Here is a 23,927-nt window from a genome sequence, read left to right as displayed (position 1 = left end):
GGGAGATGATCAGAGCTGGAGGCTGCCTATGTCTATAAGCCTGAAGTGAGACCTGGACTGTCACTGCACAATAAAAAGCCTTCCCAGGAGATAACTGCATCAGGACTGAGGAAGGAGCAGGAATTCCAAATATCAGGTCATGAGATAAGAGCAGTTTTGGAGAGTTCTGACCCTGCCTAGCTGGAAAACTGTTCTTCATCAAGACCAATTACCAAAAATGCCTTCCTAGAGGGTAAACCTTCCTAAAGCCACGGGCTTTGGAAGCTGAGATACTTTCTATTCTGGGTAACTCCCTGGACTAGGGACAAAGGAAGTGTATCCATCCAAATTGAAAAGCCACATATTTCACCTTTTACTACCTGCTATAAACTGCATTAACAATCTTCAAAGAAAGATAATAAAACTCAGAGTTTTCACATTGCATTTTCCAATTGTCTAGTATTCAGTAAATAGCCAGCAAACATGCATAGAAACAGGGAATGTATCATAAAGGAAAAGAATTGTCTGTGAGGTGCTTTGGCCCCCACAAGCTCAAATATTGGAATGTATGGTTCCCAATTGGTAGGTTGTTTAGGAAGGATTAGAAAGTCTGGCCTTTAAACTAGGGAAGTCACTGGGGGATGGCTTTGAAGTACAAAAGACCAGGCCAGACCCAGTCTCTCTCTCTCTCTCTCTCTCTCTCTCTCTCTCTCTCTCTCTCTCTCTCTCTATCTCTCTATCTATCTCTACTTCCACTGTGTGCTTAGGATCAGATGTAAGCTCTCAGCTACTGCTCCAGCACTATGACTGCCTTCCAGCTGACATGCTCTCCACCATGATGACCATGGACTGGGCTTATCTCTGGAGATGGATCAAGCCCCCTCAATTCAATGCTTTCTTTTACCAGTTGCCTTGGTCATGGTGTCTCTTCATAGCAATCAAAAGGAAACCAATAAAGAAAACCCAAACCAAGATGACCCAGATAATGTATGTAGTAAAGACTCTAAACATGGACACTGGGTTGTGCAATTATGACAGCAATATTATCTCCCATCCTTTTGACTTTTTCTAAAGTGTGTGTACTAATCTCCAACAGGCTAGTCTTGGGGCATTTTGACAAATAGGTTGCATTATGGGATATTTTAGGCAAGGTCATAAGAAGTCCTACGTCGACCTGTGTCATCATAGTATGAGCTATTAATACATAGACACTACATGTCATGTGGGTGTGCTGGTCTGGACAGTACAACTAAGCTGACAGCCCCACTTAAATTGATTCAGTTCACAACTATTATGAATTTTTTGTGTGAATATTTCACCTGGAATATCTGGCCCAGCATGAAGAGAAAGTAATAGAAATCATTCAATCTATTTGACAAGATGAGAGAGAATAAGACTAAATAAAAAAGATACATTCTCGGTGTCTTGAGGGAAAATATCAAATAATTTCTATACATATAATAAAATTCAGGTGAATAGATTAAGGGTGGAAGGGGGGAAACACTTGGGAAAATGGAATAAAAAAACTTTGCAAATAATTGAAAAAGCAAACCCATGATTTACATGGCCAAGAAGCTCAATAAACTCAAAGAAGAATCAAGTATAAAGAAAACTGTATACATGTATACCTTGATAGTAACTGTTCTGGCTAGTTTTATATCAACTTAACAAAAGCTATAGGCATCTCAGATGAGGGACCCTCAATTGAGAAAATGCCTCCATAATATTGGGCCATAGGTAAGCCTGTAGGGCATTTTCTTAATTAGTGATTGATGTAGGCGGGTCCAGCCTATTGTATGTAACATATTTTGGAGGCATGGCAGTAGAACAAATGATGGCGCTTTGGTGTATCCTAGATTCCTGCATTGATTATCTCTAGGTTCAGTGCATTGTTTTTTTTTCCTATGAGATGTCATCAGTTAGAATCCTGGTCTCCACCATTATAAAAAAGAGCATGGCAGTGCCTCCAAAAAGTGTCAAGTACAACTCTCAAATGACCCAGAAATCTCACTATTGTGAATACATCCAAAGGAAAGGAATTCAGTATGCCAACAGGAACCTGAACTCCCTGTTTGCTGTAACATTACTCACAATAGCCAAGACAAGGAATCAGCCCACATACCCAGCAATGGGTGAATGAGATGAAGACAATGTGGTGTGCAGGCTATGGAATAGTAAGCCATAAAAGTGAATGTAAAGAGCCAGATACTGAACACAAATAATGCATGTTATCACTCATATGTGAAAGCCTTAAAAGGTAAATTCCCAGAAGGAAATTAGTGCCAGGTAATCAGAAGCTATGTTTATAGAGAGGAGGAGGTATAGAAAAAGGATAGTTAATAAGTACCAAAAAACAATTAGATGGGAATAGCAGATTCTAGTAAAATAATCATTTATTGTATATTTTAATAGAAAAAATCTTGATGATCAATTTAATGACATCTGGAATCTGGCAGGAAACTGGAGGATGGATTAAATGAAGGAGAAGATCCTCTACCAGAGCAGGTGGGCCTCCTTGACATAAAGAAGTCCAAGGAAAATCAATGCAGCTTATTCAGTCTTCATTTCTTGCTGGTGAATGTATCTCTGTTGCTATTGCTGCTGCTTCATCCTTCTTTGACTTCAGACTCCAGCTTCTTTGACTCTCCAGGAATCGCCCCAGCCTTTGGCATTAGAATGAGACTGCTGAGGCAATGGGGTTCTTAACCTCTCCCCACACCACATGTAGACAGCCATTGCTGGGCTACTCAGCCCTATCCGTTGCAGGCCATTCTCATAAATTGTCTCTGTGAGTGCGAGCATGTGGTGTATGTATGTGTGTGCGTGCGTGCGTGTGTATGTGTATGTGTTTAGTTCGGTTCCCCTGAAGGCACTTAAATCAGGTAGAGCTAATTGTGAGTAGCACCGTAAAGAAAACCAGGTACTTCAGCAGGAATGAAAGCGGGACCAGAGAAGGACGAAGTTACCCAAAAGACTACTAGAAGCCACACCTTTAAGCTAGCATTTCCTGAAGTCAGTGCCAAGGAACATCAGTTCCGCAGGAGTTTAATAAGCTCGGTTTGCAAAACAAGGCTTTCTAAATAAACTCTATTTGGGAAACATGGGCTTCCAAGATTGAAAATAAAAGCTTCCTTCTTCCAGGATTTCTAGGGGACTTCCATACAGGGATGGATGTTTCTAGCATGCTCCACACTGAAATGAACTTGAGCATGAGGTCCGTTTTCTTGGTTCACTTCACGGGGCTATAGGTACACTTTGAAAAAGTGAGTTTGAATGAATGGGCCTCTGGCTCCTCTCTCATGACTCCTCCTTCAACACAGAACCTAGGACCACCCTATTTACGGGACACTGTAAGATGGTGTCCAGCATCTATGAGCTTCTTAAAGGCTTAAGAATAATTGAGATTTGGAAAGAAAATTGCTGATTCCATAGGAGTGGGAAATGGCTGGAAGAAACCTGCAAAAATTTGTGATAAATATTTAGGTAAATAAATATTTACCTGAAATGTAACACTGCTGACTATTCAACTGTTGTCCAACACAGTAAATATAATCACTTAAAAATATAGTTATCTCGGTACATTTTAATCCAATTGGTAAACTGTGATTTGAGAGCTCTATTAAAAGGAAAACCTACAAGTTTATCTGTTATAATTTGGTTTTTTTTCCTGTGACAAATACAATGATTTAAAAAAAAATAGACCAGGAAAAGAATTTATTGCATCTTACAGGTAACAGTCTATCATTAAGTGAAGAAACCATGGAGGAACGTTGCTTGATGGCTTAGTTGTTGATTCATCCTTAGCTAGCTTCCTCATATAACCCAGGACTACTTGCCCAGGGAATGGTGCCACCCATGATAAACTGGGCCCCACTTTACCAATTAATAATCAAGACAATTTCTATAGGCCAACTAATGTAAGAAATTGTTCAAATGAGGCTCCCTTTCTCAGGTGACTCTGGGTTGTATCAAGTTGACAGTTAAACCTAATAGGATACTAGCCTAGTAGAACACCAAAAATCCCAGCTACTCAGGAGACAAAAGGATCCCAAATCTGAGGTTTTTATCAACTATAGAATGAGCTCGAGGCCAGCCTAGGCACCTTTGAGAGACATTATCTCAAAATTAAAAATACAAAAGGCCTAAGGTTAAAATTCAATGGTAGAATACTTGATTAGCATGAAGACAAAAACAGAAAGAGTTAAAAACCTAGAGCTTAGAAATGACAGTGAAGATTTTGGTAAGGATTATCCCCTTAAAGTATACACACACAGACGCAGACACACATAGACACACCTAGAGCTGAAGAATTTCCAGCCAATAAAGAACCAAGATACAAGACACACCCCTGTCGCTAGGGCAGTTTTAAATCCAGTTAGTTTACCCAGTGGTGGGGTAAGACTAGGAATCCTTCATTCCCATCTTGCAAGGCCCTTCATGCCCACACTCACTACACATTGTATTCCTCACCACAGAGTAAATTCCTCTGGCAACAGCCACTGAGTCCTGCAGCAATACTCAGCTCTTTCTCAGTATGCTGATCCCTCCCTATGAAGAGAAGAGGCACTATTTTATAGTTACTGGCTTCATTTTGACCTTCTTAAAGAAGCTCTTTGGCTTCTATCCACAGGGATAGCTAATGACAGCATTTCAGGAGTAAGCGGAGGGACTTGGAGGATAATCCCATGGCTTTGAAAGCTCTTCTAAATAAGTGGCATTTATTTGAAAAGATATGCACATACTATACAAAGGTGGGCACACTCAGAGCCTTGGCCACTGTGGACAGAGGCAGTTGCAGCCTGTGTGAAGACTAAAGGCAGTGGACATTTCCAGGGAGATGACTCTACCTGAACATATCTTCTAGGGTCATCTGGAAAGATACTGGGCTCATAAACAAGCTTCAACTGTCAGTCAACATCTGTACTACTTTGCAGAAAGAAAAAAAAGAAAGAAAAAAGGAAAGAGAGAGAGAGAAACAGAGACTGACTTTTACAAAAGCTCATTCTTTCAAAAATCTATTTTTCAAATGTCACATCAGGAACTACACTCTTCTCATTTCTCATCTTTGGTATAAATGGAATGACTCATTTCGCATTGTCTTCCATAATCCAAAGTCTATTGTGAATGATTTCAACAGCAAAATTTAACACACACACACATGCACGCACGCACACACACACAAACACGAACAAATGAACACATACACACATGCATCCACATATGCACACATGGAGGTAGAAGGCTGCCCTCCTTTGTTAATCTAATAAGAAAAAGTGTGAACAGTGCAGGATCATTACCTGAAGAAACTATTATTTGCACAAAGAGAGGAAGTATGGAATTGTCTTTAAATTTTGTTGAATGAAGGGACCACATTTCCAGTGTCCCCTGCCTTTTTAACTCTTTTTTAACTAATTTTTCCTATTCTAGTGACTCCATTGATGATATTTTTTACACTGAAGGAAGGATTTCACCACTTCCTCTAAAATATTCCCCCTCCTACTTCTCCTCTTCCTTCCCCCTCCCTCCTCCTCCCCCCTCCCTATGATTGTCACTGGAAAGTGCAGGATGACAAGTTCTCTAAATTGCTGGCCTGGAGGCCAGAGCTTGTTTCCTCTTTGCCTGGATTTCCATTTATCCCACTAAATTTCCTTACAGTTAATTTTTAAAGGGGATGAGAGAGTTCACTTTCCAAATAGCTGACACACACACACAAAAAAAAAAAAACGTGTTCTGTGGTAGCAAATAAATTAATACTTGGTGACCACTTATTGCAACATGATAAAAATCCCTACAGTGTAAGAACTCACTGGGCAATCTGAACTCTGTTCTCTAATAGAATAACTGATAGAGTAATCAAGAAATACCAATACACGCTTAATACTCATCTAGAGTCCTAGAGTCAGCAACTGCTGTATCTTAATCATACTCTTGCCTAAAGTACATTAAATGCAGCTTGATCTGAGTCGCTTCAATAAATCTCTTGGCAGGATTTGCAAACATCAAGTAAAAATCCCTGCTCTCTTAATCTGGTCCTTCTGCCGACTAGTCGGATGACTTGTATAAAAGCCCACCCATCCCCCACATCTCACCACACTCACACACCTCCTTTCTCAGCCAGTAAACTAGCAATAATAGATTCGTCTAGCACTCAGAAATGGCTGCAAGACACTCCTTTGTACTTGGACAGCATTTTGCAATGACAAGCTGACTTGAGGCGAAAGATGTCAGAATGATACTTTAATACAGGTTGTGAGAGCGGACATTTCTTTTATTTCTGTTTCACAAACTCTTGACATTCTCAACCAGCCCTGCCCTGTCTGATCCACAAGCATATGCTGCTTTACACACTGGTTTGAGCGTTCATGGCTTTCTCACAGTACCAACAAAATTCCATGCACTAGTGGACAGAGTAAGTGATATCACATGATAAACCTTGGTACCCTCACTGTAAGAAGCAACTTATGAAAACGTCTTCTCAAACATGTACAGTATGAGAGCCATCCCCATTCTGGGAGTGGGGGTGTCTAAACAGACTTCCTCACCTAGAGAAATAGAAATCCCTTTGTAAAGTCATAGCTGGGCATACCCCCCCCCCCCCATGGAAGACATCTAAGACATCAGGAGATGACAGAAATGCTGTAATATTTTAACTTTGAATAGAAATGGCTAAAAGAAAAAAGAGAATGCTAAACAGAGAAATGGGTGAGAAACAGGCCTTTTTCCTTTAGGATGGGAGAGCACTGCTCACTCCCACCTTCAACTAGAATCTCTTTTGTAAAGTAAGGAGTTCAAGCATCCCAGTATGATATTTGATACCCTCCCCCTTCAACTGACCCGCACAGTTTGGACCTAGGGATGGAGAAAAGCACTTAAACTCGCCTTAGATTTACTTCTTTAGGAGACAGCATTGGAATGATGTGTGTTGGGAAACTTACATGAACATGGACTGCAAATTCATTATAGGTCTCAGGTGATGGTCCTCAATAAATAAACACACCTCCCACCCTAGGCAGCATTCCTGGGGCTTGAAACAATAGTAAATTAAACAGAGCCCAGGCTCATGGCTTTTCTTTCTTTTTTAATTTAGGAAATATCTCCACATTGTCGATTGGCTTGAGCGCCCTCACGCGTCTCAACAGAGGAATGTCACTCAAGGTCTTCCAAGGGTCCTGCTGAAGGACAAGTTGATGACACACACCTCTTTAGGCTCGTTTCACAGGCTTCTTAGTGGGCTAGAGATTCTCAGGCTCTCCTGGGACTGGGAGGAGCATGATAAAGAGTGAAACCACAACTTGACCTGCAGGAATGAGAAGAGGAGGGAGGCCAATTTCAACTTGTCTATTCTGGTTTAAACCTATTGGGTCATCTTGTCTTTTTCTCTTTCCTACCCTCATCCCAGCTCATTGCACCCTTGAGGAGCAGGGATCCAAGCCTGAATGACTTCTCTCCCACTCTGGTGACCTTGGTACTATAACAAGCAAATCTCAAATATCTCCTCATCCACAGCATAGTGAGAGTAAGTCATGTGTCTTCCCTAGTATGTTCTCTTTGGGTTCTGTTTTCCTCTTTTCTCCCACCTAATATGTGTCCGCAGGCAAGTCTGGTGTACAAGAGAAAATCACCCAGTAAATGATAAACAAATCCAAATGTATATTTGCTGCTCCAAGCCACTTACCTTATTGCATTTCCAGGAAATACTTGCAACATGCATTCCCTTAACAAGTAGCTTTGGGTCTCCTGGAGCACAGGAAAAAGACAAATAAATCTGCATTCTCGGTTATTGTTGTCTAGAGCTGGGCACACAGTGACCCTCCATAAGACAGCAGAGGCAGGGGTGAAGGGTGTGACAAGTGAGGGAAAGGTGTATAAGATGAGTTTACCTTCCTAATGCATTTTCTTTCCTTTCTCCATCATCCTTGGTAGAGTTTAAAGTAATCAGATATGAACAAGATGTATAAGGTTCATTTGGCAACTTAAGGTTCACACTGAAAGCACAATCTATATAGGGAAAATAAAAAATAGAAAGGGACAAAATATTTTCCCCTCATCTTCCTCCTTCCATTTCCCCATCTTATCTTGAGGTTAGGAAGTCATGAGTCAACAATCCAACAGAAAAACACACAGCCCAGAATTGCCAAAGAAAAGTGATCCAACCTTCATCAGTATGTCTGATCAACCTTGCAGGGCTGTGACTCCTGTTAACAGAACATCACCAAGAAACACTCAGTCTTGGATTCCTCTCACCAAAAAGGCAAAGAGCTGTACCCTGCCTAGATTGAAGCTAGCCAAATCCAACAAAGCCTTGGAGATTTTTGGCTTAATCTTCTCACTGAACACAAGCCAGCACTCCACGAGTGCAGCCAGGGCATCGTCACCAGCCTTCGCTGTTGGCAACTTCTCTTTCGTGTTTCTTGGCACTTTCTTGGCTAGGGGGCAATAGCAGAGGTACCTTCTCCTCCCACCCACTGCCCCCACAGGCACCTCCAACTGTGTAGCTTGGCTTTGGAAGGTTCCCCGCCCACTAGAAGTACAGTCAAGACTTTTGTTAGGTAATCTACAACCCTATGTGAATGCCAGAAAACGCCTGCCTTATGGAAATGCTACATCTTTCTTGCAATTAAAAAAATCATAGCCAAAACTAGGGCAGGAAAAGTCTGATGTACATGACTTACCTAATTGTGAGAAGGGTCTTTTCCAAGAAGTCCTTAAGTTACTTACTAAGGTGAATTTATTCAAAGCATCTCTCATATTTATCTTCCTTCCTTCCTATCACCATAGCAATCTCAGTAACACAAATGCCCCTGAAGCTCCAACCTTTCTTCTCCAAGCTGTATGCATAATGACAAGCCCTTCCCCAAGCATAATCTCCCTGCTAAAGAGCCCCAATGCCTCCTGTTATAAGATCAAACTCATACTCTGAAAACTGGCCTCCAAATTCTTCCATCTTCTCTCAATGCTCCAAGGACAGTTGCAAAGGGAACTGTATATCACCCACAGAGTTGCCAAGAGTTCTGCCCCTGCCATCTCCAAGTCTAGCACAGGGCACAGTGATGGTGGATAGTCAGATATCCTCAAGCTATGGGCTTCTGGGAAGGAATTTGGCTTTGGGTACCTGTGCTTGCCATCAACTCCATCCCTTGGCAAGTGCACTGGTGCTTATGCACTTTGCAGTAGTGCATGCACACTAGTTTCATTGAACTGGTGTGGCCAGTCACTGAACCACACTGAACTGGTGTGGCCAGTCACCAATAAATTTCTTCAAATGACAGCCTACCTGCCATTGTGAAACATTTTGCACAACTAGAAACTAACCTCTGCATATATAGATATATAGCTGTAAGTGAGCAAAATAAGGAGTGAAAATTTAACAACAAAAGACACACACACACACACACACACACACACACACACGGACAACACATCCTGATACTTGTAGGACATTGTATTCTGGTAAGAGCTTCAGAGAACTGGAAAAAGAAACTGTATTGTCAGAGGAAAGCCATCACCCTTCCAAGCTGGTGGACCAGCCAGAGGTCAAGTGTAGGTCCTTGAGCAGTATACAATGGCTAAGGAAGTAGAGGGTACTCGGGAATGGAAGTCAAGACCTTCTGGTAGAATCTGTACCTATGTTCTTACTCTTTCTTTGAAAGATAACATTAAGTGATCTATTCTGTAATGCCATGTATGCTCTATTCCTGCATTAGCCTAAAGGCATCAACAATCAACTTCAAAGCTTTCCAGAATAACAATTTTATGAAATAAAAACTAGCATCACTTTTCCCAATTTAAGAATTCCCTTACTTCTCGAGCTGTCTCTCAGGCAAAGTCATGACATTCTGAATTTATAGATGTCCCAAGGTTGGTCATCTTCCCAACTAAATTTCAAGTGCCTTGGGTCAAGAATCATGTTTGCCTTTTAGATTTCTTCACTTTTATCCTCCCTGAAACTCTGAACAGTATTCCATCTAGAAGATACTAGAAAAACAACGATACTATTGATGAACAAAAACTGCAATGACAAGTTAAATAGTTGGCACATTCTTTTCAATTTTTAACTTATTTTCTGTGTCTTTTATTCCTTCTAGCTCTTGTTACAGCAAACATCCCTGCTTTCTAGCAATCCTTTTTGGCAAAGGATGGACTATAAGTCATTTTAGCAAACCCATTCTCTGCATACACACATGCACACAAATACACACCCAAACCTCATTCTTGGCTTGATTTGTGAGGACAGAATTTGCTTTTGTTTGTTTGTTTGTTTGTACTTTCGTGTGAAGTTTCAGAATTGAACCTGAAGCTTCTAGCTCTGTGTCTTTGCAAGACCATGCTGTCCAAGTGTGTAGAATTGCCAAGAGCTCTTTCTCAGTTACCTCCTGAAAAATATTCAAGATTGTGTTGTTTAATCCTTGCACCTCACCTCAGCCCTTAATGACCACCTTCCTACCCTGAGAAGTCCTCTCATGGATCATTAACCTCCTTCACAACTTACAGACAAGACTTCTTGTTGCCTACACTCCACTTACAAGAAAATATGAGCGGCTATACTGGGCATGATTTTGATTCCACTATAATTTTCCCATTAAGTCTCCAGTTTATCAGACTCCTCTCCTACACATTCTGGTCTTTCCCTACCCTTTCTTCCCAGCCTCCCCCCCACCCCCTCCTCACCCCTGCCTCCTCCCCAACCCCCAAGAAATGAACTGGTTTACCCAACAGGTTTTATCTTGCTTTGACCAGCTCATTGTTTCAACGTGATTTTGAAGAGGCTGGGCTTGAATACACAGTTTATTAATTTTCAGGCATTTGCCATGTCCCTCTGTGAAGTGTGGTGTGAGTGAGTAGGTGTGCATGTGTGCACAGACAGTAACCAACACTCCTGGAGTTGGCAGGATCACTGGTGACTAAGACAGTGTTGATGGGTGATCTGGTACTAAGGATGTAGCCAGTTAATGTAGAGCAAGCCAGTGTGCAGGAAGCTGTGGGTTTGATCAGCAGCGCCACACGGTGGCAAACTTCTGTCATTGCATCATGAGAAAGATGGAGACAGTGAGAACAGAGTTCAAGGTCACCCTTAGTTATGTATCATATATCCTGGGCTATATGAGACCTTGTTTCAAAATTTTATGTTCCCTGGGAACCATAACATTTTAGAGGTGTTTGAAATAATATTTGAGAAGCAGAACAGCGAGGTAAAAGGACATGGCCAAGGTCAGAGGGGAGCTGCAGGAACAGCTGGGAGCTAGAACCAGACCAGCTCAGTTCACTAAGCTCTTATACTCACATCCATCCTTCTGCTACAGCTTACACATATCAGTGAAATTTCGCAGATCACAGCATGGAATCAAAGATGCGCATTACAAGTGAACTCTTGCAGAGAACAGCCTACTAAACTAGAGAGCTGCTTATAATTCGATTAAATTCTAATCTGAATCACATCTTCCTATCAAGCACCCAGCCACCATTTCCTCCTAGTGGTTCATTTAAAAATAAAATAAAATAAGATGAATTTCACAAGTACCTTGAAGAGGTTTTTCAAGTGATTTTTCCTTTCAGTTTGATCAATACAGAGTTATCACTTCAGCGTGTGAAAATAGCTTTTTCACACATCCCTGCACACATAGCCACGCACACATATAAATCATTGGCAGCAGGTACTTCCAATTTGCTGGAAAATATTTCTAAGAAGTCAAAAAGCTCCAGCTGAATAAGCGTGCCTGCCCATTGGCTAAACGGACCACTTGAAGGATCTGATTGGTTCTTGATCCTGAGGACCGATAAGACGGCTATAAAATCCCTGGGTGCAGCTCTTGGGCCCCCAGTTTGCAAAAGCCAGAGGTGTAAGAAGCAGCAACAGCAGCAGCAGCAGCAGCCAGCCAGCCAGCCAGCCACACAAAAATTCTTCCTCAAATCCTCACCTAAGCTTTTAGTATATCCAGATCCACATCTTCACTCAAGCCGGGAGAGGGAAAGAGGAAAGGGGGGGAGGAAAGGAAAAAAAAAAAAAAAAAAGCCAACAACTTAGCGGAAACTTCTCAGAGAATGCTCCAAAACTCAGCAGTAATTCTGGTGCTGGTCATCAGTGCTGCTGCAACGCACGAGGCGGAACAGAATGACTCTGTGAGCCCCAGAAAATCCCGGGTGGCGGCTCAAAATTCAGGTAAGCCAGAAAGCCCAGGACTGGTTTTTCCCCCAAAGAGCTGTCCTCATTTGCCTCTCTCACTTTTGCATGTGTGTCTGTGACGGCTGATCTCGGTAATAAATGTGCTTCATGCAATGAACTGCCAGTGAAATCCAATAGCCTTAGGAAGTGGAGTTCCTTTGTCTAATAAATTGCAAGCAACTAACGAAGAAGCTGGGCGCTCTGCTGAGGGTATTTCATTGCATAAGCCTAGCCTGATTGCCTGAAATCTGGCACGTACCCTCTTGTTGGGGGGAGGGGGCGGGGAAAGGCTTGAATGCTGGCTTGCCTCACAGCTCTGTACACTCCACAAGCCGGTCTTAAGGTGATGCGCGCGGCTTACCTGCAGCGGTCCCTCTCCCTGCTCCTTTAGTCCTTGTAACTTGACTTCTCTACCTCTACAGAGAGCACCCAGACAAGCCCCCTCTTTACACTGATTTGTGGAACCATAGTCCTCAAGTCTTGGGGAAAAAAAAGAAATCCAGGGCGGATTCAGAAAGAAGGGGTGGGCGGGGGGGGGGGGACTACACACCCCATTCCCTATAGGGCTGCCTGGCTCTTTCCTCTCTCTTACCAGCTCCAATCAATTACCCAAGCAGCCCACGGCCCCTAGAAGGAAGTGCATGTGTGAAACGAAGCAGTTCTTTCTCCATAGAGAAGGTCTTACTTTCAGCCTGACTCCAGTGCCAGTTAACTGTATGTGGTCCTGGCCTCCGGAGGCAAAGAGTCACTAGGGGCCCTCTGCCCCTTGACTTTTGGCTCCCCACTCACTCATCTCCCCAACCTTCAGCAGAGATGGGACCGACCGCAGGTGTCAAAATGCTGCAGATGGAAGAGCGCAGGTCCCTGCCGAGAGGAGGCCTTTTGCCTCGCTTCCTTTTGTACTTAGTTGCTATAGTGATGCCGTGATTCACAATTCAAGCTTGCCTAAAACAATAGCAGCCCTAATGCATATTAAAACTGCTTAAAGCAAAGTTATAATTTGAACCCGTGGAAATATATAATTAGGGAAATGACTTGTAACATCCCAGAGGCTGCGGGTGGTGGGAGGGGGGGCGGGGAAACCTAGCCTCACCAAACCACGCTTTTGATCTGGGAGGAGAATCCTACGGTATGAAGGCTACAGATCATTGCTTGCCGAGCTGCCTGCCAGAACACCCCTCCTTCTGTGGGAGAGAAATTACTTTTATGGCAGATCTTATCCAGGATGCAGAAAGCCTGGTGCAAGTTCTTTGCGGTTTTCTTCCAGCCTTACACAAGGGGCGCCTCGGAGTTGTCACTCCACACCTGTGTTTCTCTTTTTTGAAAAGAAGCCTTTTTAATATGAGAGATTATTCATACCTCTAAGTGTGGGGCTGTGGTTGGGGGTCTGGGGTGGATATAAAGGGCCCCAATTCCTTTCTGCCAATGCCATGGTGGGTTAAAAGCTCTCTTTGGGAAGGTTCTTCTTCCAAGTGGACTCAGCAAATTATTCGCTACCATTTGAACTAAAATACCCATGCTTTTTTACTCCAGACTGCATTTTTCAGAAGGCAGCTAGATTAGCTGGTCCCCCCCCCCATCATGAGCCTGACCTTCAGTCACTGCCTTCAGCCTACCCATGCTTTCAAGTGACAGCCTTTAATTCCTGTCACCACCAGAAGGCACTGTGCATTACAAGGTCTCTAACCTTCTCTAGCCATCAAAATACGAAGGGTGAGACTAGAAAAACATGTGCCTGAGGGGGAAGTCATCTCTTCTGCACTGACTCTTAGAAGCAAAAGGAGGCTGCCCATCTCCTCCCCCCCCCCACACACACACACTGTTATTCTATGGAACCCAAGGTCAAAGTTTGAGGATAAATTCAGATCCTGTGCCCTTGGTATTGGCCTCTACACCTACTGGATCCTACTCAGAACCCTTTGGCTCCATCTAAACTGGATCTGTTTGTCTCTTTCAGCTGAAGTTGTCCGCTGCCTTAACAGTGCCCTGCAGGTTGGCTGTGGGGCCTTCGCATGCCTGGAAAACTCCACATGCGACACGGATGGGATGTACGACATTTGTAAATCCTTCTTGTACAGTGCTGCTAAATTTGACACTCAGGTAATTCGCCCTTAACCTCTGCTCCCCCTGGCTGCTTGTCATTTAACGGGGTGCTCAGTACTGACTGCTCTTGGGAGCCTACCTTGCAGGGAGACAAACCTGCTTCCCAGCCTCCTACTCAAAAGGCCATGCCAGGTTGTAGACTCTCTCTCTCTCTCTCTCTCTCTCTCTCTCTCTCTCTCTCTCTCTCTCTCTCTCTCACACACACACACACACACACACACACACACACGAGAATATGCATGGGGGGCACACAATAGACCAGGAATAAGGAGTTGATAGAGGCTGGTTTAGAACAGGAGGGATGATTGGCAGAAACGCATTTCTGCTTTGAGAAGAAATAAAAATGTTCTCCTCCAAATGCTCTAGCGTGCTGTCTGAAATTCTGAGCTACCAGTCTTAATCCCAAGAACATAAAACTGATTATGGCCATCATCACACCTCAGAACAGTTGGTGATGGCTTCCTCCCATCTCATTCCCTTCTCTGGAGCTGAGTGTTCAAGGGAGTGCTAGGGAGAAGGACTGGGGATATTTTTTTTTTTTGTATTGTTGTTGTTGTTCTTGATCATGCTATTAAAGCAAGTCCCCTTGAAGGTCCCTGTGTCCTAGACCCAGACTTCTTCCAACAGGACAAACTAACACTTATCTTCTTGTCCCTGGCAGGGAAAAGCATTTGTCAAAGAGAGCTTAAAATGCATCGCCAATGGAATCACTTCCAAGGTTTTCCTTGCCATTCGAAGGTGTTCTACCTTCCAGAGGATGATTGCCGACGTGCAGGAGGAGTGCTACAGCAAGCTGAATGTCTGCAGCATCGCCAAGCGCAACCCGGAAGCCATCACTGAAGTCATACAGCTGCCCAATCACTTCTCCAACAGGTACCTAGGGGGCTTCTCTTCTTCACAATCAGGGACATGGAGGGGGATTGGCCAGCAAAGCCAGAGAAGAAATTTTCCCTCCAGTGTTAAAATCTTCCCACACAGTTAACAGAAAGCTGGGTGGATACATCTCCTTCCAATTCTTACCATAAGCCCAAAGGAAACAATGAAGCCTCTGGACAATACTTTTTTGAGACATCAGGCTTGGCTGAAACCATGACAGTTCTATAGAACAATAGGCCATGATAACCCCTTCCCCCACAGGCCAAATGTCAGAAGTGCAGACTTTTATTAAATCTGTGTGTATTTCAAGTAAGTCCCAAAGCCAGATATATTTCAGTGGCTAATCCAGAACAAGTTACCTTATTTCCCCAGAACTTGGAATTTTCTCTATGAAAAGTGAAATTACTTCAGGGAACCTTCAGGGAACCATCTCTGTGTCCCCTTCAGTGCCTTATGTCATCCTAACCCTCTAACCCAAAAGTCTCCAGAAGGAAGAGCTGGTAGCTCTTTTGCATCTCAGGTAATCCAAAGCCACTGGGTTCACGCCATCTGAGCTCCAGGTCTTGCTGGGTCTTTGACTTTAAAGTCTTTGCCAGACAGGAATGAACCTCTGATGCATAAGAGACCTATCATCCTGGTCCACTATGGGTATCTTAGAAAGATGTCTAACAAGAAGTGAGGGATGCAGCTTGGAAGACATGGGCAATTAGAATCAGTAGTGATAAAATTCAGTTAAAGATAACCTGTGGGTGCTTGAAGCCAAATTCTATGATTGGATGACTCACCCACCAAGTCTTCATGTATTCATAGGGTATTCTGGTCCCCTAAGAGTTATCATATACTTGATCTGATAAATTTCCTAGCCAAATGCCCTTATCCTTTCTGAGAATGACAATGGTCAAGTCCATGTAAGGCTTTACCCCAAACATGAAACTTCTATGACATATAGGAGCCATTCTTGACTGCAGGTTAGTGGCCTACAGAACCACAAGTCATCTTACATATAACCCTTGCAGCCCTTGATTGCACTGTACCAGAGTTCTTACTGATTTTCTCAGAACATGGAAAAAAATCAACTCCATTTTCCTCAAAGAATTCTTGGTAGGACAAAGGATGTAGTTATGTAGCATTTCTAAAAGAAGGGATATTAGTAGACTCGTCAGTACAAGTTTCGATTGTTAAAGATCCCAGGACACATGATCTGTAATGTGGCAGGTGACCAATTTCAAAGCTATATCAAGCTGGCTATTTCAATTAAAGTAGCATTTTCCTTGTGAAGAGAGATTCATTGTAGAAAGGAAATTACAGAGTCTGGACCAAAGATTCCCATTACCCAAGAGGACACTTGCAAAAGGCATCCTTAGCTAGACCATTATTCTTTTTACAAAGTGCCTTGTTTGTGGTGCCTTCAGAAAATGGTCCAGGCACAGTCTCCTTATCTCCTCTTGCTCACATTCAATAGAAAAGGTCAATGGGGAAAGGGTGGCACACTCTTAAACACCAGAATCTCTCGTGCAACTCTTACCTTTTTCCAAGTATTTCGCTTCGGTGCTCAGGACTGGAGTGATTTCCGTTCCAGGAGGGGCTTGATCTACTTGCTCTATTTCAGCTCCTCACCCGCCTGAAACATCCTGCTTTCCCAGCCTTGGTCCCAACATAGACACATGCAAAGTCCCTGCCAGTTGGCAGAGAATTGCAACGGGAAGTAGTTACAGGTTCATTCCACCTTCCTGTGTGTGGTTTGTCTAGCATCAGATTTAGGTCTGGGAGAATCTAAAACCTGTGACTGGACTACAAAGCTAAACAGGAGAATGTGTATGTAACAGAGGTGCACCCAAAGAGAGAAGGTAGTTGGGAGTGTCGCCCTGCCTTGATTTGCAACCTGCACCTTCAGTCTTGAAGGGAGCAGGGAGGATTGATGAGATGGGCAAGGCAGCACAAAGCTTGGGAACCAGTGAGACCAACACAGATCCAAAGTGGGAAAACTGACAAAGCGTCCAACTCTCTAGGGCATGGATAGGGAACAGGAAACAGAAGAATAATATTGATCAAGGGAAACAAAGGACTATTTATAAACTCTCACACAGAACGTTCCTAGGCAAAATGTGTGTATTTGGGTAAGCATGGTTGAAACTGTAGCTATGGAGAATATCTGATCTTATTCTTTACTAAGGGGGAGGGGTCCCAAGGACAGAATATGCAAAATGAGAAGAAAGATGTGTGGTTTGTTAAAGGTCCTTCTAGACTGTGAGACCAGAAGGCTTAATCTGCAACTCCATTGCAGTGTGTACCCTCCTGCCATAAAGGCTGTCAAGCTAAAGAACAGAGTCATCCCAACTCCCCCTACAAAGGAGGAATCTTCTGCTGAGTTATACTGTCTTCTTAGCCTGAGGAGGAAAATGTACACTGAATCCTTAGAAACAAAATACCATAGCTTAAGTTGACAGTTATCCAGACCCTACTGTCCCCATATAACTGACTGAAGGAGAGAGGATCAGGGAGATGAGCAACCTGCTTGTGAGTCACCAAATAAGGTCCAGAATTCACATGGCCTTAAGCCAAGCTATTTTATTTTCTACAAAAAAAAAAAAAAAAAAAAAAAAAAAGCAGCCAGAAAAACCCTGCAACCCAAAAATAGAATACCATGAATAGCTAAATATATAGGCACCATGGTGTTCAGCAAGGAATTCTGTGTGTGCTCTCTCCTGAAAGAAATGACACAGCCCTCTTCATAGCTAGAGTAACTGTATGGTCTCAGTACAAAAGGGGGCTCAGTAAATATATGGCAATTGCTAAGTCAACTCTTATTGGAGATACAACCTCTTAGAGCATCTGTGTTGCTTAGCAACATGTAGTAAAGGTCTTCTCATTGGCCCACACAGTCCAGAGTTGAGTGCCACATTCCAGTCTCACTGGAGACTTGACAGAGTTAGCTGAACTGGTATCAGGCAGCCTGACACATGCTTCAGCCTTTGAGAAGCTCCTAGCGGAGCCATGTATAATTTCCTATTTTAAGATGTTCCCTTAGCCTACTCCACTGAGTTACCAGAGCCCTCTTAGGGAAGCAGAAAACCAGGCAGGCTGACAGGAGTCATTGCCAAGAAAGTCCAAGAGCAGGTACCCTGTTAAGTCCGTCAGAGAAGCAACAGCAAAGGCAGGTACCCTCAGAGTCAGGCAGCAATGGGGTCCCAAAGCTGCAGGCTAGCTAGACAAATTGAATTTCTTTAAGGGGTTTAGACTTCTTCATCCAGACAAGAGCTCCAATTCTGTCAAATAAGGAACTTTCTATCCTTTCTGTTTCTAAAGAGCAATTACATTTTCCAGCCCATTTGGGGGCACATGTTCTTTCTAGACATGAGAGGGTTAACTTCCCTGAGTTATAAAGTCCTTTATGTCAACGTAATGTCTAAGAACTAACTGCCCTCTAAAATAGACCTCCAAATGTAAGGAGGGGGCTAATTCCTGGAAGAGCCCAGAAATTAGTAGATGCCTAGAGATGAATGAGGGTATAGATGGCTGAAGCTGTTGGGGCACAATTATTTTTTTTTCTCAGTTTTTCCAAAACTGATTTTTCTCCCCATTTCTCCATCCCAGTAAGCTCAGCTTGACTCATGTGCTTTGTAATTCCAAAGGGCTGGAAAATGTTCCTCTGAGCCAGAAAAGCCCAATTTTCCTCACAGCTGGATATAATTGTCCCTGAAAGGAGGGCTATAGCCAGGACTATGGGCAAGCCAGACACTGTTCCTCTCTCTCCATCCCTAGCTTCACCCTCTCACCCAAAGAAGGGTGAGCACTTTGCTTTAATACTCACACTCTATGCTGTTCACTGTCCATCCTCCAAAGGACCTCTCTTAGGGGGCCAAGTTATTCCACCAAGATGCTTGCTCCTGTGCTCTGGGAATTGAGTTTAAAAAAAAAAAAAACAGTATGTTTCCCCCAGATGATCCTGTGGCCCCAGTGACACCATGACCAGTCCTAGAAAAGGGTTTCTCCACATCAGCAGAGCAGGTCACAGTCACCAGGAGAGTCTCCTGTCATTGAGCACAGAGATAATAGATTTATACAACCATTGAGTCAGAAATTCCCTGACAGTTTGGAAAACACCTGAACTTTCTGAGTTTAAAAGTTTTGAATATGGATGGTTCCATCTTTTCACAGTCATAACACTTGGTAGCATTGTTTGAGACATGCAGAGAATTGTTGCATACATGACAGTCATTTATACCAAATACAAAGGTCTTTGTCATTAGGGTTTTTTTTTTGCCTATAATTATAGGCTTGTTTGCCTATAATCTACCAGAACCACAGATCATTTTTCTTCAGGAAAATTAGATCTTTTTTGTACAACTGAAGAATATTTTTATGTTTTTTTCACTGATGCTAAAGTTCAGTTAATATATTAAGAAAATATTTCAATGTGGATTGTAAGACGTAAGTCAGTGTTATGCATGCAGATGTGGTCTTACCAGGCAAGAGAGTCACCTGTTATTTAAGTTCTATTTCCTTGGGGGGAAAAAAATATAAATTCAACAGTGAACTATTGAGCAGACAATACAGCCTGATGACATTCAGCCATTTGGATACCAAGAATAAGGACATCCACCCTGCCCTTAAGACGTTTTCAAAATCAAGCCAGGGAAAAGGGAATAGTCATAATGTTATTAAATGTTGGTGCTTGAGATGATAACTAAAGCCTGTGAGGCATTCTAAGATGGAAGAGGTCACAAAACTCTGAACAATGTGAGACCATTGCATGGACTTACAGAAGCATGAACTATAAGAGGCATTAATCTTTCCTTTTAAGCATCCTTTCTACCTAGTGTTTGGCTGCAGAAGGCCACGATATGTCTTTGAAGGAAGCCTCAAAACAGTCAGTTAATAGCCTTCTCAATACTGGCTGAGTGTGTATAAGGAAACAGATTTGATAGGAAAACACATGGCTTTAGATCAAGGTTCAGTTAGAATGTGTGTTCATGTGCACATACTCGAGCACACACACACCAGAGCAAAGGGAAGTTGCAAAAAGACATCCAATTAACTATCAGTCTATGTGCAGTGATTTAGTACTAATACAAGCTTTGAGTTTAAGACCCACCTATTGTACTCATCTTTCATGAGTACAATACATAGGTACAGTGTGGTGGACATGACTAAGTCCGCTTCTGCCATTAATTCATTATATGATATTGAGCATGCATCCTAGTTTCTTCTCTACACAATGAGAGCATTTTGTGTTGTCCCAATTATCCCTAAGAGTCTTTGGCTTCCAGAATGTCAGTCATTACAGTCGGCCTATGACTGCTCAGTTTGATATATATCTCTTGAAATGTAAACCTGGATATGGACTTTCTAGGGTTGTATGGTAAACCCAAAGCTCAGGAAGAAATGAAAGCCACCTCCAGCCTTGAATATTTGAGCACTGACCTGGTCCTTACTTGGCTTTCCCTAATAAACATTTTTCCCAATGCAGATACTATAACAGACTTGTCCGAAGCCTTCTGGAATGTGACGAAGACACAGTCCGCACAATCAGAGACAGCCTGATGGAGAAAATTGGGCCCAACATGGCCAGCCTCTTCCACATCCTGCAGACAGACCACTGTGCCCAGACACACCCCAGAGCTGACTTCAACAGGAGGCGCACAAATGAACCACAGAAGCTGAAAGTCCTCCTCAGGAACCTCCGAGGTGAGGGGGACTCTCCCTCCCACATCAAACGCACCTCCCATGAGAGTGCGTGACCAGGGAGAGGTATCCACAGCCTCCACAAACTAATAGCATTTTAAGGGTGTTAACACACCAACTTTGAGTGTACTGTGCCTGGTTTGATTTTTTTTTTTTTTTAAGTAATCCCTATTTTCTATCCTCCCCTGCCCTTAAAGAAAATTGCATGAAACTAGGCTTCCGTAATCAATATCCCAACAATCTGCAATGACAACATTCTCACCAACAGAATACATGTGATCAGCCATCCTCTCCTTGAGAGAATGTAACCTCTTTTATCCCCTCTATGAATTCTTTTCCCAGATCCCTATCAATTCTCTTCAAACACAAAACATTCATGTAACTACCCAGTCATTGTAATCTGAAGATTTAGAGCCCTTTAGAATGGTCACCCAGTAGAGTTAGCCAATACAAAACAACTTTATTTAAGTGCATGTCTTAAATGCTCATAAATATGTTAAATGGAATTCGTGTTATGAATCTGTGCTGGCCATGGACGAATATGAATGTCATGTTTGAATTCTTGATCTCTAATGAGTCTTATGGTCTCTAGCCTCCAATGTCTAATTTCCTTTCTGACATATTTACCAAATTGCTCAAACCTGGTTGTCCCACCAGACTTTGAGCCAGCATCTTCTTGCATCTAATGAAAAACAAAAGCTAACATCTTTATGTACTGTAACTGCTCAGAGCTTTAAAAGTATCTTTAACAATTGTCTTAAAAACAGAGAATCTTAAGGTCTAACTGTGGAATATAAATAGCTGAAAACTATTGTACTGTACATAAATTCCAGAGGACTCTGCTTAACCAAGCAGTCTATAATAACTTTATTGCATATAGATTTAGTTTTGTACCTTAGCTTTATTTTCCTTTTCCTGGGAATGAAATAACTATCTCACTTCCGGATATCCGCATTCATGCTCCTTGTGGCCTTTTTTATAACTAAGGGGGTAGAAGTAGTTTTAACTCAACATCAGAACTTAAGATGGGCCTATACGAGATAGGAAAACCCAACAGGTTATCTGAAGGACCCCAGGTAAAATGTTAATCTCCTAGCCCACCTCAGCCCAGAGGCTATATGTGACTTAGGTGTATCCTAAAACAGCTCTGTCACATCCAACTGGGAATTACAGGAATCAAAAACCCATCCTTTTGGGCTTGACACTGAATGTGACAAAGCCTACTAACCCCTTGGAAGTGGCAGTTCTTGGCTCATCACCTTCCATCAGTGCCTGGCACTCTGGAAAATGATGGTGTGGGAGATTCTTCCACTAAGCCAATCAGCCTTTGGGTCTTTAGTCCGGGGAACTTGGGCTTGAGGGGGTGTAAATAACCCTGGGATGTCCAGCCTTAATAGACTCCTCTTACTTTTTTTGTCCTGTAACACGCTGTCTGCCAAAGTTGTCCTGGCAGCTGGACCATCTCTGTAGGATGTTTAAAAAAAAAAAAGAAAAAAGGAAAAAAAAAACAAAAATATAGAGAGAATGAAGGAGGGCATAAGAGCTGGTGGTTTGATCATTTCCGCTGTGATGTTTACAAGATGGCAGCCACCAAAGCAAATGATTAACCTGTCTACGAACAACAGTAGTTTCTCAGGGTCATTGTCCTTGAACCCAACAGCCCCTTATGAGTGTCACTGCTCACCAAAGGTCAATGCTAAGAGAGGAAGTGGATGGGGCTGCTCCAAAGTCACTTGGGTAGAAACTATTGGTGCTTGACTCTCACTAGGCTACACCCCAGAGTTGACCAAATTGAGTGATAGGGACCCTGGTGGGAGGAGGGAGGGCACCTCTCCAGGGAAATAAAAAGCAATACAACTTTACCACAAAGCCTTTAAAACCAGTAACATAGTGCTCAAGGACCAAGATCAAGAGCAGCAGCCGCAGCCGCACAAACGCTGCTGCCTTCGTCCCCACACAGCCTCTAAGCGTGCTGACATCGGATTGTTAAGGGCATTTTTATACTTAGAACTGTCCCATCCCCAGGTCCCAAGCAAATGGACACTGCCTTAGCCTCTTGGAAATCAGGTAGCACATATTCTAAGCTAGATTCACCCCTCTCCCCCACTTCCCACCCCGGGCAAGGCTGACTTCTTTAAACCAGAAAAGCTAATCAAGTGTGTGTGTTGTGCATTTTGCAAACCCACTAAGCCAGAACCCCAAAGTGGCAAGTAGCTTATGAGAATTCCTAGTAAAAATTCTCTCTTACTTTAGTTTGGTAGATTTCCTTTCTCTGTGTCTTTCTCCTCTGTTCTCTCTTTTATTTTTGCTATGACCTCTTCAAGCTGTATAGCCTCATTTCTCCCCACAGTGATATTGGTATATGTGTCAACAATACATATATCTACTACACATATGGAAAGAAGCAGTTCTCACAATGTTGCTAGTTGTTTGCTTCCTTTTCTCCCTACCCTGCCCCCCTCCACCTCCTCCTTGAACTTCCAAAGCTTTGTCTCATGTTTTGCTGCAGAGTGATTCGGGGGTTGACCTAGACCAGTTTGCATGATCTCCTCTCTTGTGATTTGGTTGCACTTTAGAACATTTTTGTGCCGTTATATTTGCATTATGTATTTATAATTTAAGTGATATTTAGGTTTTTGGCTGAGTACTGGAATAAACAGTGAGCATATCTGGTATATGTCATTATTTATTGTTAAATTACATTTTTAAGCTCCATGTGCATATAAAAGTTATGAAACATATCATGGTAATGACAGATGCAAGTTATTTTATTTGCTTATTTTTATAATTAAAGATGCCATAGCATAATTTGAAGACTTTTGGTGAATTCCTTCTACGATAATAATAATAAAGTGTTATGTTTTATTCTTTTTTCCCCCTCTATGTCTTTCATTGTTATTCTTTAAAACTTCTTGGGTCAGTAAGATGGCTCAGTGAATAAAATATTTGTGACCTCTCAAACCTGATGACCTGAGTTCAAGCCCCAGAATTCATGTAAATATAAAAAGAAAGAACAGATTCCACAAGTTGTTCCCCAACCCCTGCATAGGCTGTGTATACACATACACACACACATGCATGAACATATGCATGTATAATAATAAAAATATGTCTCTTAAGATTT

General features: G+C 42.5%; 1 protein-coding gene across 1 annotated transcript; it reads left to right on the top strand.

Moving 5' to 3' along the window:
- The first annotated feature begins 11,982 nt into the window (after positions 1–11,982).
- On the top strand, positions 11,983–23,674 carry Stc1 (stanniocalcin 1). The gene is made up of 4 exons (XM_051195456.1): positions 11,983–12,136; positions 14,097–14,239; positions 14,904–15,115; positions 20,589–23,674. The coding sequence occupies exons 1-4, from the start codon at positions 12,019–12,021 to the stop codon at positions 20,857–20,859; spliced, it is 744 nt and encodes a 247-aa protein (XP_051051413.1). The 5' UTR covers positions 11,983–12,018; the 3' UTR covers positions 20,860–23,674.
- Positions 23,675–23,927: the final 253 nt, after the last annotated feature.

The sequence above is a fragment of the Phodopus roborovskii genome, unplaced genomic scaffold (genome assembly GCF_943737965.1).
Source record: "Phodopus roborovskii unplaced genomic scaffold, PHOROB, whole genome shotgun sequence".
In the NCBI taxonomy this organism is placed as follows: Eukaryota; Metazoa; Chordata; class Mammalia; order Rodentia; family Cricetidae; genus Phodopus; species Phodopus roborovskii.
Note: the sequence above shows the minus strand (reverse complement) of the source record. Positions and strands in the feature narration are given on the sequence as shown.